Source organism: Squalius cephalus (assembly GCF_949319135.1).
Source record: "Squalius cephalus genome assembly, chromosome: 10".
Taxonomy (NCBI): Eukaryota; Metazoa; Chordata; class Actinopteri; order Cypriniformes; family Leuciscidae; genus Squalius; species Squalius cephalus.
The window spans coordinates 2,465,137-2,480,955 of NC_137131.1; the positions used below are offsets into that span (position 1 = coordinate 2,465,137).

The 15,819-nt window shown below is 33.7% G+C and overlaps 1 protein-coding gene across 2 annotated transcripts in view; it reads left to right on the plus strand.

The window, feature by feature from the left end:
- Positions 1-15,819, plus strand: part of cdh22 (cadherin 22) — a 191,764-nt gene that overhangs the window by 120,630 nt on the left and 55,315 nt on the right. For both annotated transcript variants that reach the window (XM_079884341.1, XM_079884342.1), the window contains 2 exons: positions 2,743-2,862; positions 11,156-11,323. In XM_079884341.1, coding sequence (XP_079740467.1) covers positions 2,743-2,862; positions 11,156-11,323 — 288 coding nt within the window. The remainder of the gene's footprint in view (positions 1-2,742; positions 2,863-11,155; positions 11,324-15,819) is intronic.

The window sequence follows — 15,819 nt, forward strand, 5'->3', positions numbered from 1 at the left end:
TTTTCTTCGGCTGATGGTGGTAAATAGTTTCCAGTAATATAATTGTGTATGTCTCAAACTTCTCCAGTGTGTTTTCCTTTTATGCGTTCCCAGGAGCCACCGCAGGACTCATAAACCAAGATCTAATGACCTGTTAGTGAATCCGAGGCTGTGCATTAATAAGAGACGTTGCTAGAGCTTGCTCATCCTGTTTGAGTGTAAACACAATAAAATAGCATTTGCATTTATATAGTTTTTCACTAGTGGCATTACTAGACTCAGGGAGGGCCGTCGGACAGCTTCATGCTGATTATTACCTGTGGAAAATTAAGATAAGTAAGTAATCCCATGAAAGGAAATGGCTTCTGCATCTCAACTCCCAGTTAACAAGAGAAATGCTATCTTACAGTCAGGTTTTTTAATGCAATGCAAACAGTTTTCAAAGTTATCCTAGAGCAGAGTAGGCGTCCGTGATCTTTTGAAGATCGCTATGAAAGCGTGTATTTTTTTTTTCTGAAAATGGTTGGCAGTTGTTTGTTATTCTGAATGGCGATACGCAAAGACTTTTTTCTTGATATACCAGCAAATCTTCCTCGCGGTAGCTTTGCCTCCGCAGCCCCATTAGGCAAAATAGAGTGCTATAAACAAAACTGAACTTGAAAGAGTGGCCGTACACAGAAAACGGCAAATGTATAAGAATACCCTGCGAGTTTTATCCGAGTGTTTGATGTTTGCTTCTGTTCACGCCACGGCTCAGGCCACGAAACGGATGGAAGGTTAGAGAAAGCGAAAAGCTATCAGACTGATACCGATCGGGGTTTTTGGCTTCGGTGAAAGTGGTTAGCTTTAATGATAAAACATTGTCCTTTTCTGTAAGCCCTCATGGGAGGCGGCTTTTGTGACTGAAGACAAACGAGATTTTGACACTTCCTGTTAATTAACCTAATTAGCATAGGCCTATTATGTGTCCGGACAGTATCGTGACAGGCCTCCGTGAGAGACTGCAACCATGACCTTTAGTGGACACCACCAGCTGTCACCAATTACCTGCAGATCGATCGGCCTGGATAAAAGCGCTGGAGTTGTCCTTGAGCGCCGTTTCTTCACTACATATTCAGTCACCGAGCACTGAAGAGTCTCTTAAAGGAATAATTAGAATACAAATCTATATTCTGTCATCATTTACTCATCTTGATGTTTCAGACCTGTTTGCTGAAAATTTTGTTACAGTATATAAAGCGTCATGACATGAGAAATCACATTTGCGTTGATCTTTTGACATATAAGAGGTCTTTGTACCAGTAAAACATCCTGCACGTTTCAGAGCTTTAAACGTCCTCCTCATGATAAACAAAGCATTTATAACTCCGCCCACTGACGTCTGGTTGGGCCAGACAAAATTGCGTAAGACGCTAGATGGTCAACAGTAGCAATACTGTAGCTGTAAGGTGTGTGACAGAAAGTTTTGACGCAGTTCGGAAATAAAAATGAAGAAAATTTTCGAAAAGTGGAAAAAAAGTATGTTTAACAATAAAGTGTTTATCGTTTAGGGGTTAGTGTCCCAATAACGCGCCATCCATTTCATAATTTTAATAAATATAATAATTTTAACTCTATGTTATTATCGCATATCGTTGAATGTACAACAACACTGAGGTACAAATAGAATATGCCAGTAATTATAAGTATAAATCACTTCTAACTTTACACTTATTGCAATGAAAATACTGCTATTTTTACATAGTGTGAATATAATTTACCACTATTTTCACCTAGTGTAAATAGAATCTATTGCTTCTTGGACTTAATGTAAATAGCAGATATCGCTAAGAAAATATGCTATTTTCACTTAGTGTAAATATAATCTAGTTGCTATTTTCACTTAGTGTAATTAGCCGTTGCCTTTATTTAATCAAGCTCCAAAAACTGCTTGTTTGGATATTTGCTTGTTTGGATCTGCGACGTCTAGAGCAAGACATCGACGAATAGTTATACATCATCGCACCATTGGCGTTCAGTCACTTAACAGCTGCCATTTGAGTGTCGCGTCAAAAGCCATTATAATGACTGACGCTGTCTACACTGGACGAGCGTTCACTTTCTGACGTACTGGACCATTTTAAATTGAAGTCATTATTCACTGATGATGTTCCATGAAACTCTGACATCTTATTTCCATCCACATTCAGATTTTTTCAGGGAATACCATCAGATTTCAGTCTGTTCCTTGCACACAGGTATCACATCCGTTCAGAAGACTTTTTTGTCCCTTTTGTAGCTCGACAGACATGGTCACTATGAGCAATTGTTGTATATAAAATAGCTTTGTAGAGCTTCCTGCAAAATTCTCCTTTTGTGTTCCACCGAAACGAGAGAATCGTACAGGTTTGGAATGACATGAGGCTGAACACTCCTCCTTTAAACTCTGTGTGCCTTATCTTCTCCCCGTCTTCGTTTTCCAGGCTTTTCGTGCGAGAAGATTGCATTTCCCCCTCAGGAATAAGGTCCATTAAGTTTTATAGGCTGCAGGCTTTGCTTTAGTTAAAACGTGTGACTAAATGTAAATATGTGCTTTGTATCGGGAGCCAGGAGGCTGTTGAGATGCGCACAATTGGCTCAGGAAATGCATTGAATAAATTTACTTAAAGAACAGCTAAATGCTCTGGAAACGCTTACAACTTGATGGAAATGAGGTCTATGAAAATATTGTTTTACTTGATGAAACAACAATCTAACATAAAACAATTGATGTGTTGAATACAGGGACGTCAGTGATGAAGGTTATGGCCTCGGACGCGGATGACCCGACCTATGGAAGCAGCGCTCGGATCGTTTACAGCGTCCTGGACGGAGAGAGATTCTTTACTGTTGACCGACAAACCGGTAAGCACATCAATTTGTTCTCTACATAATCATTTCTAATGAATAGGAGCATTTCTAATCATGTCGAAAGCCTTTTGCATGTTATCCACAAATTGGATACTACTTTTAATTGGCGCATTTGCATGCAAACATCACGGTGTCAAGTTTTGCACCTTGATTTCCTCTCACTTTCAGAAACTTTTCAGTTGTTGACTATTAGTTTTTTGTCATTCTTGTGAATTAGAGCCCTGCACGGGCTTCAAATCTAGGCCCGAGACGCTCAGGCCCTAGCCCGACCCGTGTCCGACAGCTCATCAGAATTATCAGGCCGAGTCCGACCCGAGCCGTTTTTTTTAGTTTTTTTTTCACAGCGGCAGCCTGCCCTATTTGCAGCCATTAAAATATGTCCGTTGTGTTAGTTATGTTTCTTTTCTTTTCATTTCTTTATTAAGTTAATTTAGACAAATGTTTGGAGCATTTAAAAAAAAAAAAAAAATGATGACCAAGCAAGCCGAGCCAACAGCGATTAAAACATGTTTGATCAATTTAGCCTCTCAAATCAACGCTAATACTTTACTTTGCTACAATAAAATCCATATATAAAACACTTCAAGCATATCACACAGACAGTTAGTTTAATGTTTATTTATTAAACCACAGTGAGTACATTTTTTTGAAATACTGAGGCAGGCTCAGGCTGCTCGCAACAGCGCTCGCAAACGAAATGAGCAATAGCTAATCTAAACAAATTAAATTAAATAAATCAAAAACAAACTTGCAGGTTATCTTACTTTAAAAATGCACCACAGAACATGGCCATTCTTTTTTCCAGTAGTTTCCAACAGTTAAACGAAAATAAAGTCCAATCTAACGAAAAGTCTCTTACAGAGCATCGTGGAGAAAAAGAATAGCATCCACAGTGGAAGATTTTAACCCTCTCTTCTATCACTCTGCGATTTTTCTCTTAATATTCTCCATTATTTGCACATGAGGTGAATCGTTGGTTGCGCTGACGGGAAACCTTCTGTGTGCGTGCGTGCGTGAGACATATGTCAATCATATGTCAGTGTAATTATAAGATTATGAAAGTTATGAGGTTATTAAATGTCTTTCTATGTTTGTTTTTCTATCGTCGACATCAGCTTCTCATATTTTTTTAATTAATGTCTAAAACTATAAAAAGAAGGATAACCCAAAAAAGGCCCGAGGCCCGGCCCGCATGTGAACTATGACGTGAAAATTGGCCCGAAGCCCGGCCCTAGGGGTGTGAAAAAGTCGGGGCCCGTCGGGCTCGGGCTGAAATGCAGGGCTTTATAGTGAATTGGCCACTGATTTTAAGCCATCAGACTCCAGTCATTCAGAAATAGATTTCTGGTGCTTGTTTCTTTTTTTATAGACTACACTATAATTTAGTGTAGGTTATTTTCCAAGGTGTTTGTAAGTGCACCAGCACTCAGCACTGAGGTTTGCCAAAAAAGAGTTCCTAGAAATGTAGCAAATTGTCTGTTGAGTGAAATTTTGTTCTTAGTAGAAATATAGAGTGCAACAGGGTTCAGGAAGGAGAAAAATGCACAGAGAATTAGATTTTTAGCATTGATGTATTGAATGAGTGATGACATCATTTAATACATACATTTCTTATTTATTTATTTATTTTAAAAAATGAAAGATATATTCCTTTTGAAGAATCCTCAAGTTAGATCTAACTCTTTATTGAAGTATAAAGAAGTATAAAAAATTATATCATATACTACTGTTCAAAAGTGTGGGGTCTCTTATGCTTACAAAGGCACTCAAATAAAATTATTTCTATTGTATAATTGTAAAAATGTATTTTATTCCTGTAACCAAAGCTGAATTTTCAGCATCATTACTCCAGTGTTCAGAGTCACATGATCCTTCAGAAATCATTCTAATATGATGATTGATTTGATGCTTAAGAAACATTTATGATTATTAACAATGTTGAAAACAGTTATGTTATATTTGCAATATAAATCTTCCCTTTTTTAACATTATAAATGTCTTTACTAACACTTCCTTTCTGAGTGACCCGAAACTTTTGAAAAGCTGTGACTTTTTATGGCCCGATACAAACTATAACCGATATTTTAATATATTTTAATTTATTTTGAATCTTTACTGCCCTTTTGATCCGTTTAATGGATCCTTGCTGAATAATTAATAATAATAAAAACTTTTTAAAACATCATATTGACCCCATGCAAGCCTTTGAACGCCGTCGTGTTTTACACCTTTTCATTTATTATAAATGAGTGTGTTTTTTAAATGCTGTGAAAAATATTTTCAGTTTCCTCGCATGAACTAATTCTAAAGAGTGTAGCATCAGAATGTTTTCCTGCTGGCGTGAGGTTTTAGTGGAGCTATATGCAGCGGTGTGAGTAAACATGAACTGGCCGTCATCACTGGAATCTCCCGGGAATATCTCAGCGTGTGTTGCCTGCGTTCATCCCCGGGGAACTAGCACTAAACTTTTAATGATTTCTTTTTCGGGCCGGCGGGCACGAGACCTTAGAGCACCGGATGATAAATGGCTTGGCTTGTGCCATGTTAACCGCTGGACTTTTTGCACGCTCCTTCCTTCTGATCTGAGGACAGTTAGATGAGCTGGAAGAAGACGAGCTGCGTGTTTCTTTCTCTGAACCTCCAGAAAAGCAGCGTTATAATCCCTGGACGGGGCATTTAGTCTTTGACACGGGATATATAAAAAGGCTATTTGAGGAGTTTGATATTAATATCAATTTATTAGATCCGGTGTTTTTTGAACTACGGGTTCTCATCTCATGTTCTCCAAATGTTTGAGCCGTTTGATGATATTCTCATTTGCTTCTGCAATTTTCTCAAATGAGAGGAGCTTTTCAACCTCTTGCTGCCCTGAAATTACCAGAATATGGAAAAGATCCTTGCACTGAGGATTTACTTTGAGCAATTTTCTCTCAGAAATTGCTAGTAAATTGCACAAATAATTACAAAGAAATGGCGAGTCACACATTAAATAAATGTGAAATTTTGAAGTGGAAAGACTGAAATAGTAAAGCGTATTTCGATAATCTTTGCTTCATTTACAAGTTTGAAACTCCAGAGGAAGATTTTAATGCTCATTCAAAGCTCATTAAGTCTCCAGTAATATTTTTTTACATGTCTTTCCAGAAAAATACACATGATTGAGACCATCGTTGAGAGAAACTAAGAATATAGAGCTATAAAATGAAGCTCAGATCAATTTGATCATGGAAGAATTTGATGAGGAATGTGCCAGATCTCCAACACATTGCAGACTTCATTCTGAGCGTTGTTGGCATGAAGAGAAACAAGAGAGATTACCGTGGTCTTTTTACAAGGAAAAACATCTGAGGAGCAGAAGACTTAAGCAAAATTCTCCATTTGCTTTCATTGAAAGAGTTGAGATATTAAGGTGATCTCATTTGTGTTCATCCTGCCCGATGCCTGACCCTAATCTAGCCAGAACTCCATGTTTCCTTCAAAAGTCTTTCAGGTGGAGTGCTTTGCATTGGCACAGCTTCAGACTGTACTTGTAATGGATCTGACCTCAGGTCAGCAGCTTTATGTGGTTGAAGAGAGAAAGAGAGAATTGTGCTCTGGACTCTTAAAAGCAGCACACGTATCTTTAGCAGCAAGCTCTTTGCACAGATGTACTCTTCCACACAAACATTGCCGACGGCTAGCGGTTCCTCACTGGGAATGCAGAGTTCCTCAGCGGTGTGACACGAGAGAGAGAGAGAGAGAGAGAGAGAGAGAGAGAGAGAGAGAGAGAGAGAGAGAGAGAGAGAGAGAGAGAAGAAAGAGCAGAAGAAATGCAGATAGAAACAAAGCAAAGAAACTGACACAGAGAGCCAGAAGAGCGTTTGTTTATTGCACAAACCCACAAGGAGTGCCATGGTTTATGATTTTGTTTTTTTCCGTTGTTGACTACAGAAACACAACACCTTGTTATTATCTTATGTTCAGAATGTTTCAGGATAGTGTTGTTTGGAGCATGAAAACATGTCTGGGTCATTTTTCACACTATAGTATTTTTTTAGCCATTAAGATTTTTTTTTTCCATTGTGACATATTCTAGAAAATTCAAGCAAACTTCCTCTCAAATGCACAGTTTTACTTTTTAGATGGTAATATTTATTTTACTTTCTTCAATATATATATATATATATATATATATATATATATATATATATATATATATATATATATATATATATATATATATATATGTATATATATATATGTGTGTGTGTGTATATATATATATATATATATATATATATATATATATATATATATATATATATATATATATATATATATATACAGTATATATATATATACAATACCGTTCAAAAGTTTGGGGTCAGTAAGATTTTTAATGTTTTTAAAAGAAGTATTTTCTGCTCACCAAGGCTGCATTTATTTGATAAAAAAATACAAACAAAAACAGTAATATTGTGAAATATTATTCCAATTTAAAACAGCTGTTTTCTATGTGAATATACAGTAAAGTGTAATTTATTCCTGTGATCAAAGTTGATTTTTCAGCATCATTACTCCAGTCTTCAGTGTCACATGATCCTTCAGAAATCACTCTAATATGAGGATTTGATGCTCAAGAAACATTTATGATTATTATCAGTGTTGAAAACAGTTATTTACATTTTTATTTCATGATGCTATGATGAATAGAAAGTTCAAAAGAACAGCATTTATCTGAAATCTAAAGCTTTTGTAACATTAAACACTATCGTTTAAAAGTTTGGGGTCAGGAAGAATTTTAATTTTATTTTTGGGGGAAATAAATAAAATAAATCAATACTTTTATTCATCAAGGATGAGTTAAACTGATCAAAAGTTACAGTAAAGACATTTATAATGTTAGAAAATATTCTATTTTAAATAAATGCTGTTCTTTTGAACTTTCTATTCATCAAATAATTTTAAAAAAAAATGTGTACACAACTGTTTTCAACATTGATAATAATAATGAATGTTTCTTGATCATCAAATCATCATATTAGAATGATTTCTGAAGGATCATGTGACACTGAAGACTGGAGTAATGATGCTGAAAATTCAGCTTTGATCACAGGAATAAATTACAGTTTAAAATATATTAAAATAGAAAACAGTCATTTTAAATTGTTTTAATTATTGTTTTTTATCAAATAAATGCAGCCTTGGTGAGCAGAAGATACTTCTTTTAAAAACATTAAAAAATGGTGTGTGTATATATATATATATATATATATATATATATATATATATATATATATATATATATATATATATATATATATATGCATTTATTTATATATGTATGTATTTTTTAGGACCAATATCTCAAAAGGTAAAAAGGATTTTTTTTTCTTTTGACTTTTTTTTTTTTTTTTTTTTTTTTTTTTTGCATTGTGAGATTATTTTCATCACATCATATATCATCATATTTATATATATTCAATTAAAAATAAACTATAATATAAAAATATATATTAAATTATATTATATTACATTATATTAAAGTGTTAGTTTATGTTTTTGTATTATTGTTATGAACATTTGTGTAATAAAAAAAAAATATATATATTCCCTTTTTTACATTTGAGATATTGGTCCTATTTTTTGCACTGTTTTTTAATGCATAATATATAATAATATAATATGAAATCAATTAAATTGTATGTTTGTTATGCGCTTTTTTTTTAACAAAAATGTTAAAACTATTCCTGTTTTTACTTTTGAGATATTGGTCCTGCGTTGTTTTTCTAATGCATAATATACAATAATATAATATGAAAATTATATTATATTATATTATATTATATTATATTATATTATATTATATTATATTATATTATATTATATTATATTATATTACATTATTTTTTAGTATATTATATTATATAATATTATATTACATTATGTTTTAGTATATTATATTATATAATATTATATTACATTATTTTTTAGTATATTATATTATATAATATTATCATTTTTTATTATATTATATTATATTATTTTTTTATTATATTATATTATATTATATTATATTATATTATTTTATATTATATTATATTATATTATATTATATTATATTATATTATATTATATTATATTATATTATATTATATTATATTACATTATTTTTTAGTATATTATATTATATAATATTATATTACATTATTTTTTAGTATATTATATTATATAATATTATATTACATTATTTTTTAGTATATTATATTATATAATATTATCATTTTTTATTATATTATATTATATTATTTTTTTATTATATTATATTATATTATATTATATTATTTTATATTATATTATATTATATTATATTATATTATATTATATTATATTATATTATATTATATTATATTATATTATATTATATTATATTATATTATATTATATTATATTATATTATATTATATTATAGGACATCCAAAACCAGGATGTTTTAAAAGCCGTATGTCATTCAAAGTCTGTGAACCACTTTTCTCCTGCCATAGGAACACTGGTCCTGGAATCAAGATATTTTGGGAGTGAAATAAAGACAATGTCACTGTGTTACTCTGAAGGACTGCAATTATCCTTTGTTGCCATGGCATTGGTTCGACTCAGGCATGGAAATTATGAGAATGGTAAAGGACACACGCCAGCCTGACACTCCTGCTGCGTTGGTCCGTTTCAGATCGAAGAAAAATCAAAACTCGCCTTTTTTTCCCCAAGAATGGTGGCAAAAGATAAGCACAACCTGTTGCGTATAACCTTTCCTCGCTCTCTCTTCTGTCCTGATGTCACTGGAGCTCGACTGGATGCAGAGAATTTGACACGAAATATGACAAGCCACTAAAAATCACTGTCACTCAAACCGCAGGATACGGTTTACAGTAAAGATGAGTGAAAGATTTCATCAGCCAGGATCTTACATCTACATTAAAGACCCGCTGAAATCCCCATCAAAGCTTTGTGATGATTAATATATGTTGATAAGAGTAGCTTGTTCTATCTGCACTAATCTATAATTATTTCTACTCAGAACCACCGGTTAGAAATGCAGTCCGACGAACATTACGTAATGTTTTTTTTTTATTCTAATCTGTGTGAACACTTCATATTGTCAGACAGTTTCCTATCTCATATAGCTAAAAAATATTTTAGTATTATTTGCTATAATTTATTTGTATTGGCTTTTTATATTTTCAGTTTTCTTTTTAATTTTAGCTTAATTATTATTATTATTATTATTATTATTTTTAAATATCTCTATTTAGCTTTATTTTTATTACAGTTTGAGTAATTTTAGTACTTCAATTTAAGATTATATAATTTGAGTTAGTTGTTATTGCAACTTTTCTAATTTGCCTTATTTTAGTGTTATTTATATAGCCTTCTATTATAGCATTTATTAGTATTTTAAATCTTCAGTTTTCATTTTAATTTTAATTTCAGCTTCAGTAATTTTACCAAATTTGAATATTTTGTAAATATTTCTGTTTACACTCAAGATTTACACATTTCAATTAATAGTAAAATTGCATCAAATTTAATTGAATAATCCTTGCATACTATTAAATTAGTAAAAAATAAATAAATAATAGAGCTTAATAAAACATTTTGTATAATCTTAAACTTAAATTGAAACTTTTTTTTATATTTTTTTATGAATACGAATCACATAAATATATGTAAGGATTATTCAATTCAGTTTGATGGAAATTTACTATTAAATGAAATGCATAAATCTTGAAAAAATATCTTTTTTTTTTTTTTTTTTTTTTGAGTGTAGCTTTATTTGTTTATTTGTGTTTATGTTTAGGTTATTTTAGTACTTATTTTATTGAAGTTAGTTGCCAAGGCTACATTTATATTTTATTTTATTTCAGCTTTATTTCACTGAACAGTTTTAGTTAAAAATGCGGGTGGTTTATGAAGATTTGCGGATAAAGCTGCACTTTGATGCACTTGTTTATTAAACAATGTCAAGATTTGTGTGAGTTTTTTTAGAAGAACGTTAATCACTGGTTAATGTAGTAAATTTCTGAGAAACGCTGTCGATATTTGAAATCACCAAACAACTGAATCTTCAGTTTAAAGAACATTTTCTTTAAACTGAAGACAATGCTGAAAGCAAAAGAAGAGGAACTAGTGGCTTTAAGCACGTAATGTTGCTCGTGTGACCTTTTCAACACCCATTTACCCAGCCTCTCTCTCTCTCTCTCTCTCTCTCTCTCTCTCTCTCTCTCTCTCTTCTTCTTTCCTCTGGCTTCAGGAGTGATCCGGACAGCCGTGGCGGATCTCGATCGCGAGACGCAGGACCGTTATGAGCTGGTTGTCAAGGCAACGGATATGGCGGGCCAAATGGGTGGTCTCTCTGGTTCTACCACTGTGACCATAGTGATCACGGATGTTAATGACAACCCTCCACGCTTCCCTCAAAGTGAGTGTGTGTGTGATGTCAGTCAACCGCACGCCGTCAGCCCTGTCCTTAGAGTCGAGTTTATGTCTCTCAGCACTGTCCTCCATCACATTTTATGATGGCTCTGAGGAAAATGGCCTTGGAATTTTAAAGTTGTGATTTCCAGGCCTACAAAAAAGATATACTCCTTGTTTCTAGTCTAGTCCCAGACTAAATGCATGTTTGAGCTGTTTTAACTCAATGCAACTTCCACTGATATCTTAAAATATGTCAGCGTCATTGTCTCCAGATGCACACCATTAATGTTTTTTTTTTCTAAGGCACATTTATAAAAGCTACTTAAATGTCCTAATTGAACTATGTTCTAGTCCTGGTTTAATCTAAGACCCGTCTGTGAAACCAGGCCATAAAGTAAAAAAAAATGAGTAAAACTTCACAATAAGGTCTCAATTGTTAACATTAGTTAATGCATTGGCTAACATAAACTAACAATGAACAATATATTTTTAAAGCTTTCATTAAGCTTTGTAAAAAATAAAAAAATAAAAAATTGTAAAAAAATGTAATTGTTCATGTTAGTTCACAGTCTTTCTGTCCATCCATCTATCTATCTATCTATCTATCTATCTATCTATCTATCTATCTATCTATCTATCTATCTATCTATCTATCTATCTATCTATCTATCTATCTATCTATCTATCTATCATATTTTGTGTTTGTTTCTTCTTGCTGTGGTTTCTTGTTCCTGTAAATCGTTTTGAGAATGCAACTTTCAAAGGCGCTATATAAAATTATTATTATTAAATGATGTGCGAGTATTGTTTATTGTAGTTCATGTTAAATTATGTAGTTAACTAATGTTAACAAGTAAAACCTTATTGTAAAGTACTACCATATAAACGTTATGATTATGAATAATCAATCAGACTTAGCATGAGTGGCAGTTTATCTATAAAACTGTTGCACACATTATGTGGAGAAACATATACAGCAATGGAGAGGCAACCTTTAGGAAATTCTTGTCAACAGTGCATTAATATAGAACAGTGATTAAACTGACCGGAACTACTTGTGCATTAAACGGTTTTAGTGCACCTTCCAGCCAATCAGAATCAAGTATTCAGACAGACCATGGTATAAGTTGTTTAAAAGGGTTTGTTCACCCTAGACTGAGTTCTGCTATTATTTGCTCTCCCTCATGCCGTACGACTTTCTTTCTTCAGGCAACAAGAAACAAGATATTTTGAATGTGCTATAGTCCTGTCTTGTTTTTTGTGCAATTACAATGAATGACACTGGGAGCGTTCAAGCTTTGTTGAAAAAGTTGTCCATATGACAGACCCAAATTGAAGTCGTTATTGATTGATAATCGTTCTCTCTAATGAGCTGATTCATTGAGTCAGTGAAGAATTGGATCAGTCTGAATCATGAACAGATCATTTAGGCTAGTAATGTGAACTGGATATACTGATATAATGAAAAATATTCAACTCAAATGAACGATTTGTTCACAAATCAGACCTGAATGTACCATGACTAGCTACTACAAAGCATACATAACACACAAAGTAAGTGTATGACTTCAGAAGACTTGAAATATAGCATATAAATGCTATTTTGTCACTTCTATGGTGCTGTTTTGTCAGTTTGTAGTTTGACAGTCCCAGTATTGCAAAGAGTCTCCAAGATCATCTTGGTGAGGATGAGTAATTGATAACAGAAGTTTCGAGGTCGCTGTATTCCTTCAAATGACCGACTCTGATTGAAAACGAATGGCTTCTTTGTTGCTGTAAATGGCTGTCAGTGTGAACGCCGCTAAAGCTCTGCTGTCAGTTCTGAAGGTCTATCAAACGTCCCGTCGGCCAGAGCCTGTCAGGCGTATGTGTTCGGTCATTATCATTCAAGCCCCAGTACAAATCTGGCAGCTTTGGAGCCCGAAATATTTCCACTGGCTGAAAGATCTTTTTTTTGGCAGGGATTTTCTGATTAGAAATATAGCTTGTTGATTTAGGTAGATCTTATCTGTGTGAGGCTGTACTTTCTAGGCTATTATGTATTTTTAATATATTTGTTACATGATATAACTGAATATACACTACAGTTCAAAAGTTTGGGGCCGGTAAGATTACATTTTTTTTTTTTTTTTTAAAGAAGTCTTTTCTGCTCACCAAGGCTGCATTTATTTGAACAAAAATACAGTAAAAACAGTAATATTGTGAAATATTATTACCATTCAATATAGCTGTGTTCTATGTGAATATATTGTAAAATGTAATTTATATCCTGTGATCAAAGCTGAATTTTCAGCATCATTACTCCAGTCTTCAGTGTCACATGATCCTTCAGAAATCATTCTGATATGAAGATTTGCTGCATTTCTTATTATTTTTCTTATTATATCTTCGATTCTTTGATGAATAGAAAGTTTGAAGGAAATACTTTCTAATATAATATTAATTTCATTTTAAAAAAATTGCTTGTGTTAGATTGGTAGACTAAATCTTATTATACTAAACCTATGAAGAATTTTGTGCTCCCAGTGTTGCATCATAATGCCTGATTTCTTGAAATATATAAAATACATTCTCAAAAGGTATATATACAATTGACAGATATATGTTCTAGTCAATGTGATTGACTTATAGGGCCCTATTTTGACGATCTGAAACGCAAGTATCAAACCCGAAGCGCAAGTAACTTTGTGGGCGGATCTCTGGCGCTGTTGCTATTATACCGGCGGGATAAATGACTCTTGCACCCGATGCAAATCTAAAATGAGTTGGTCTGAAGTCGCTTCATTACTCATAGGTGTGGTTTGGGTGTAACATGAAATAAACCAATCAGAGCGACATCTCACATTCCCTTTAAGAGCAGGCGCGCTTGTTCCATGGCGGATTGCTATTATAACGACAGATTTGCCAGGAGCGGTTCACAGCCGAGGAGACCGATGTTCTCGTCAGGGCCGTAAAACACAGAGAAGTGACATTGGGGATGGAGAAACACCCAAATTAGCTTCGGTTAAACAGGCGTATAATAATTTGGGTAAATGTGTAAGCTAGATTTATGCCTATTTTTTCACATCTTCATGGACACAACAATGATTTCCCTTGTGTGTTAATATTTTTCCTTGTAATTATGTATGGTTTGCAAAAATGTGAACTGCTGTGTGTGTGTGTAGATGAGAGAAGTAAAGTGTATGCTCGTTGTGCACACGCTACATTGATTATGGCCAAGCATGCGCCCTTAAAATAGCATCTGAACGCGCTACTGAAAACGCGGCACTGACTTTAGACGAGGTTTCTCCTGGTCAGTGGCGGAATTGTTTTCTGAAACTGCAAAATAGCACCAGGGAACGTTTGCGCCGGAACACGCCTCCTCTTTTCGCTGAACCGCCCCGGGAGCGCAAGCTCATTCCCTAATTTACAGACGTGCGTCTGTGGAGGGAAAAGTCCGCTGTGCGTCGGGTGCAAAATAGGAATAATACATGCGTAAGTGTACAAAGTCAATTGCGCTGGGTGCAAGATAGGGCCCATGGTGTATGTAGTGTGGCTCAGACAAATAAAAAGCACTTTGTCTCATTGCTCACATCAGAGCTGACCATGTGGGCAACGCTTTAATACATTTCATGTCTGGAAGCAAGACTGTGTGTGTGTGTGTGTGTGTGTGTGTGTGTGTGTGTGTGTGTGTGTGCGTGTGTGTGTGTGTGCAGCCACACCGTATAAAGAGCAATGAAACACATTCAGGTATTATTTCCCTTTTCTGCTGTTCTTCCGCTCTCGCTTTCCATTTCCTCCAGAGGAAAAGCAGCATTAGCTTTATTACAGCAAAGAGACTCGCTGTAATACTGTCTCACATGCCCTGATGTCTGTTTTTCTCCATATCTCGATGACTCTCCTCTTTTTTTCCCTCTCTCATTCTCCACAAAAGCCTCATTTATGCCAGTTTTGCTGTAGCATCTAATTCATTAAGCTGCTTTTTGCGTTGTGGGCCAAACTGAGATCTTTATACTCCGCTATGACACATACTGCACTCAAACATATTACATATGGACATTATGTAAGGACAAGATGCTTATTAAAATGAGGTTTGTCATTGTGTTGTGTTCTTGAAACTGCTTCAAAGTAAATACAGCGCAACAGTCGGCTTCAGGGTGTGAACAGCACATTCATGTTCTCCACAGTAATTGATTCTTAATGATTACATGCGCAGACTTTCTTTTTTTTTTGTGACAAAAGAGTCTTTTTCAAATAAATGCTGTTCTTTTGAACTTTTTATTAATCAAAGAATCCTGAAACAAAAATATCACAGTTTCCACAAAAATATGAAGCAGCACAACTGTTTTCAACATTGATAATAATCATAAATGTTTCTTGAGCAGCAAATCATCATATTAGAGTGATTTCTGAAGGATCATGTGACACTGAAGACTGGAATAATGATGCTGAAAATTCAGCTTTGATCACAGGAATAAATTACACTTTAAATATTTTCACAGAGAAAACTGTCATATTTTA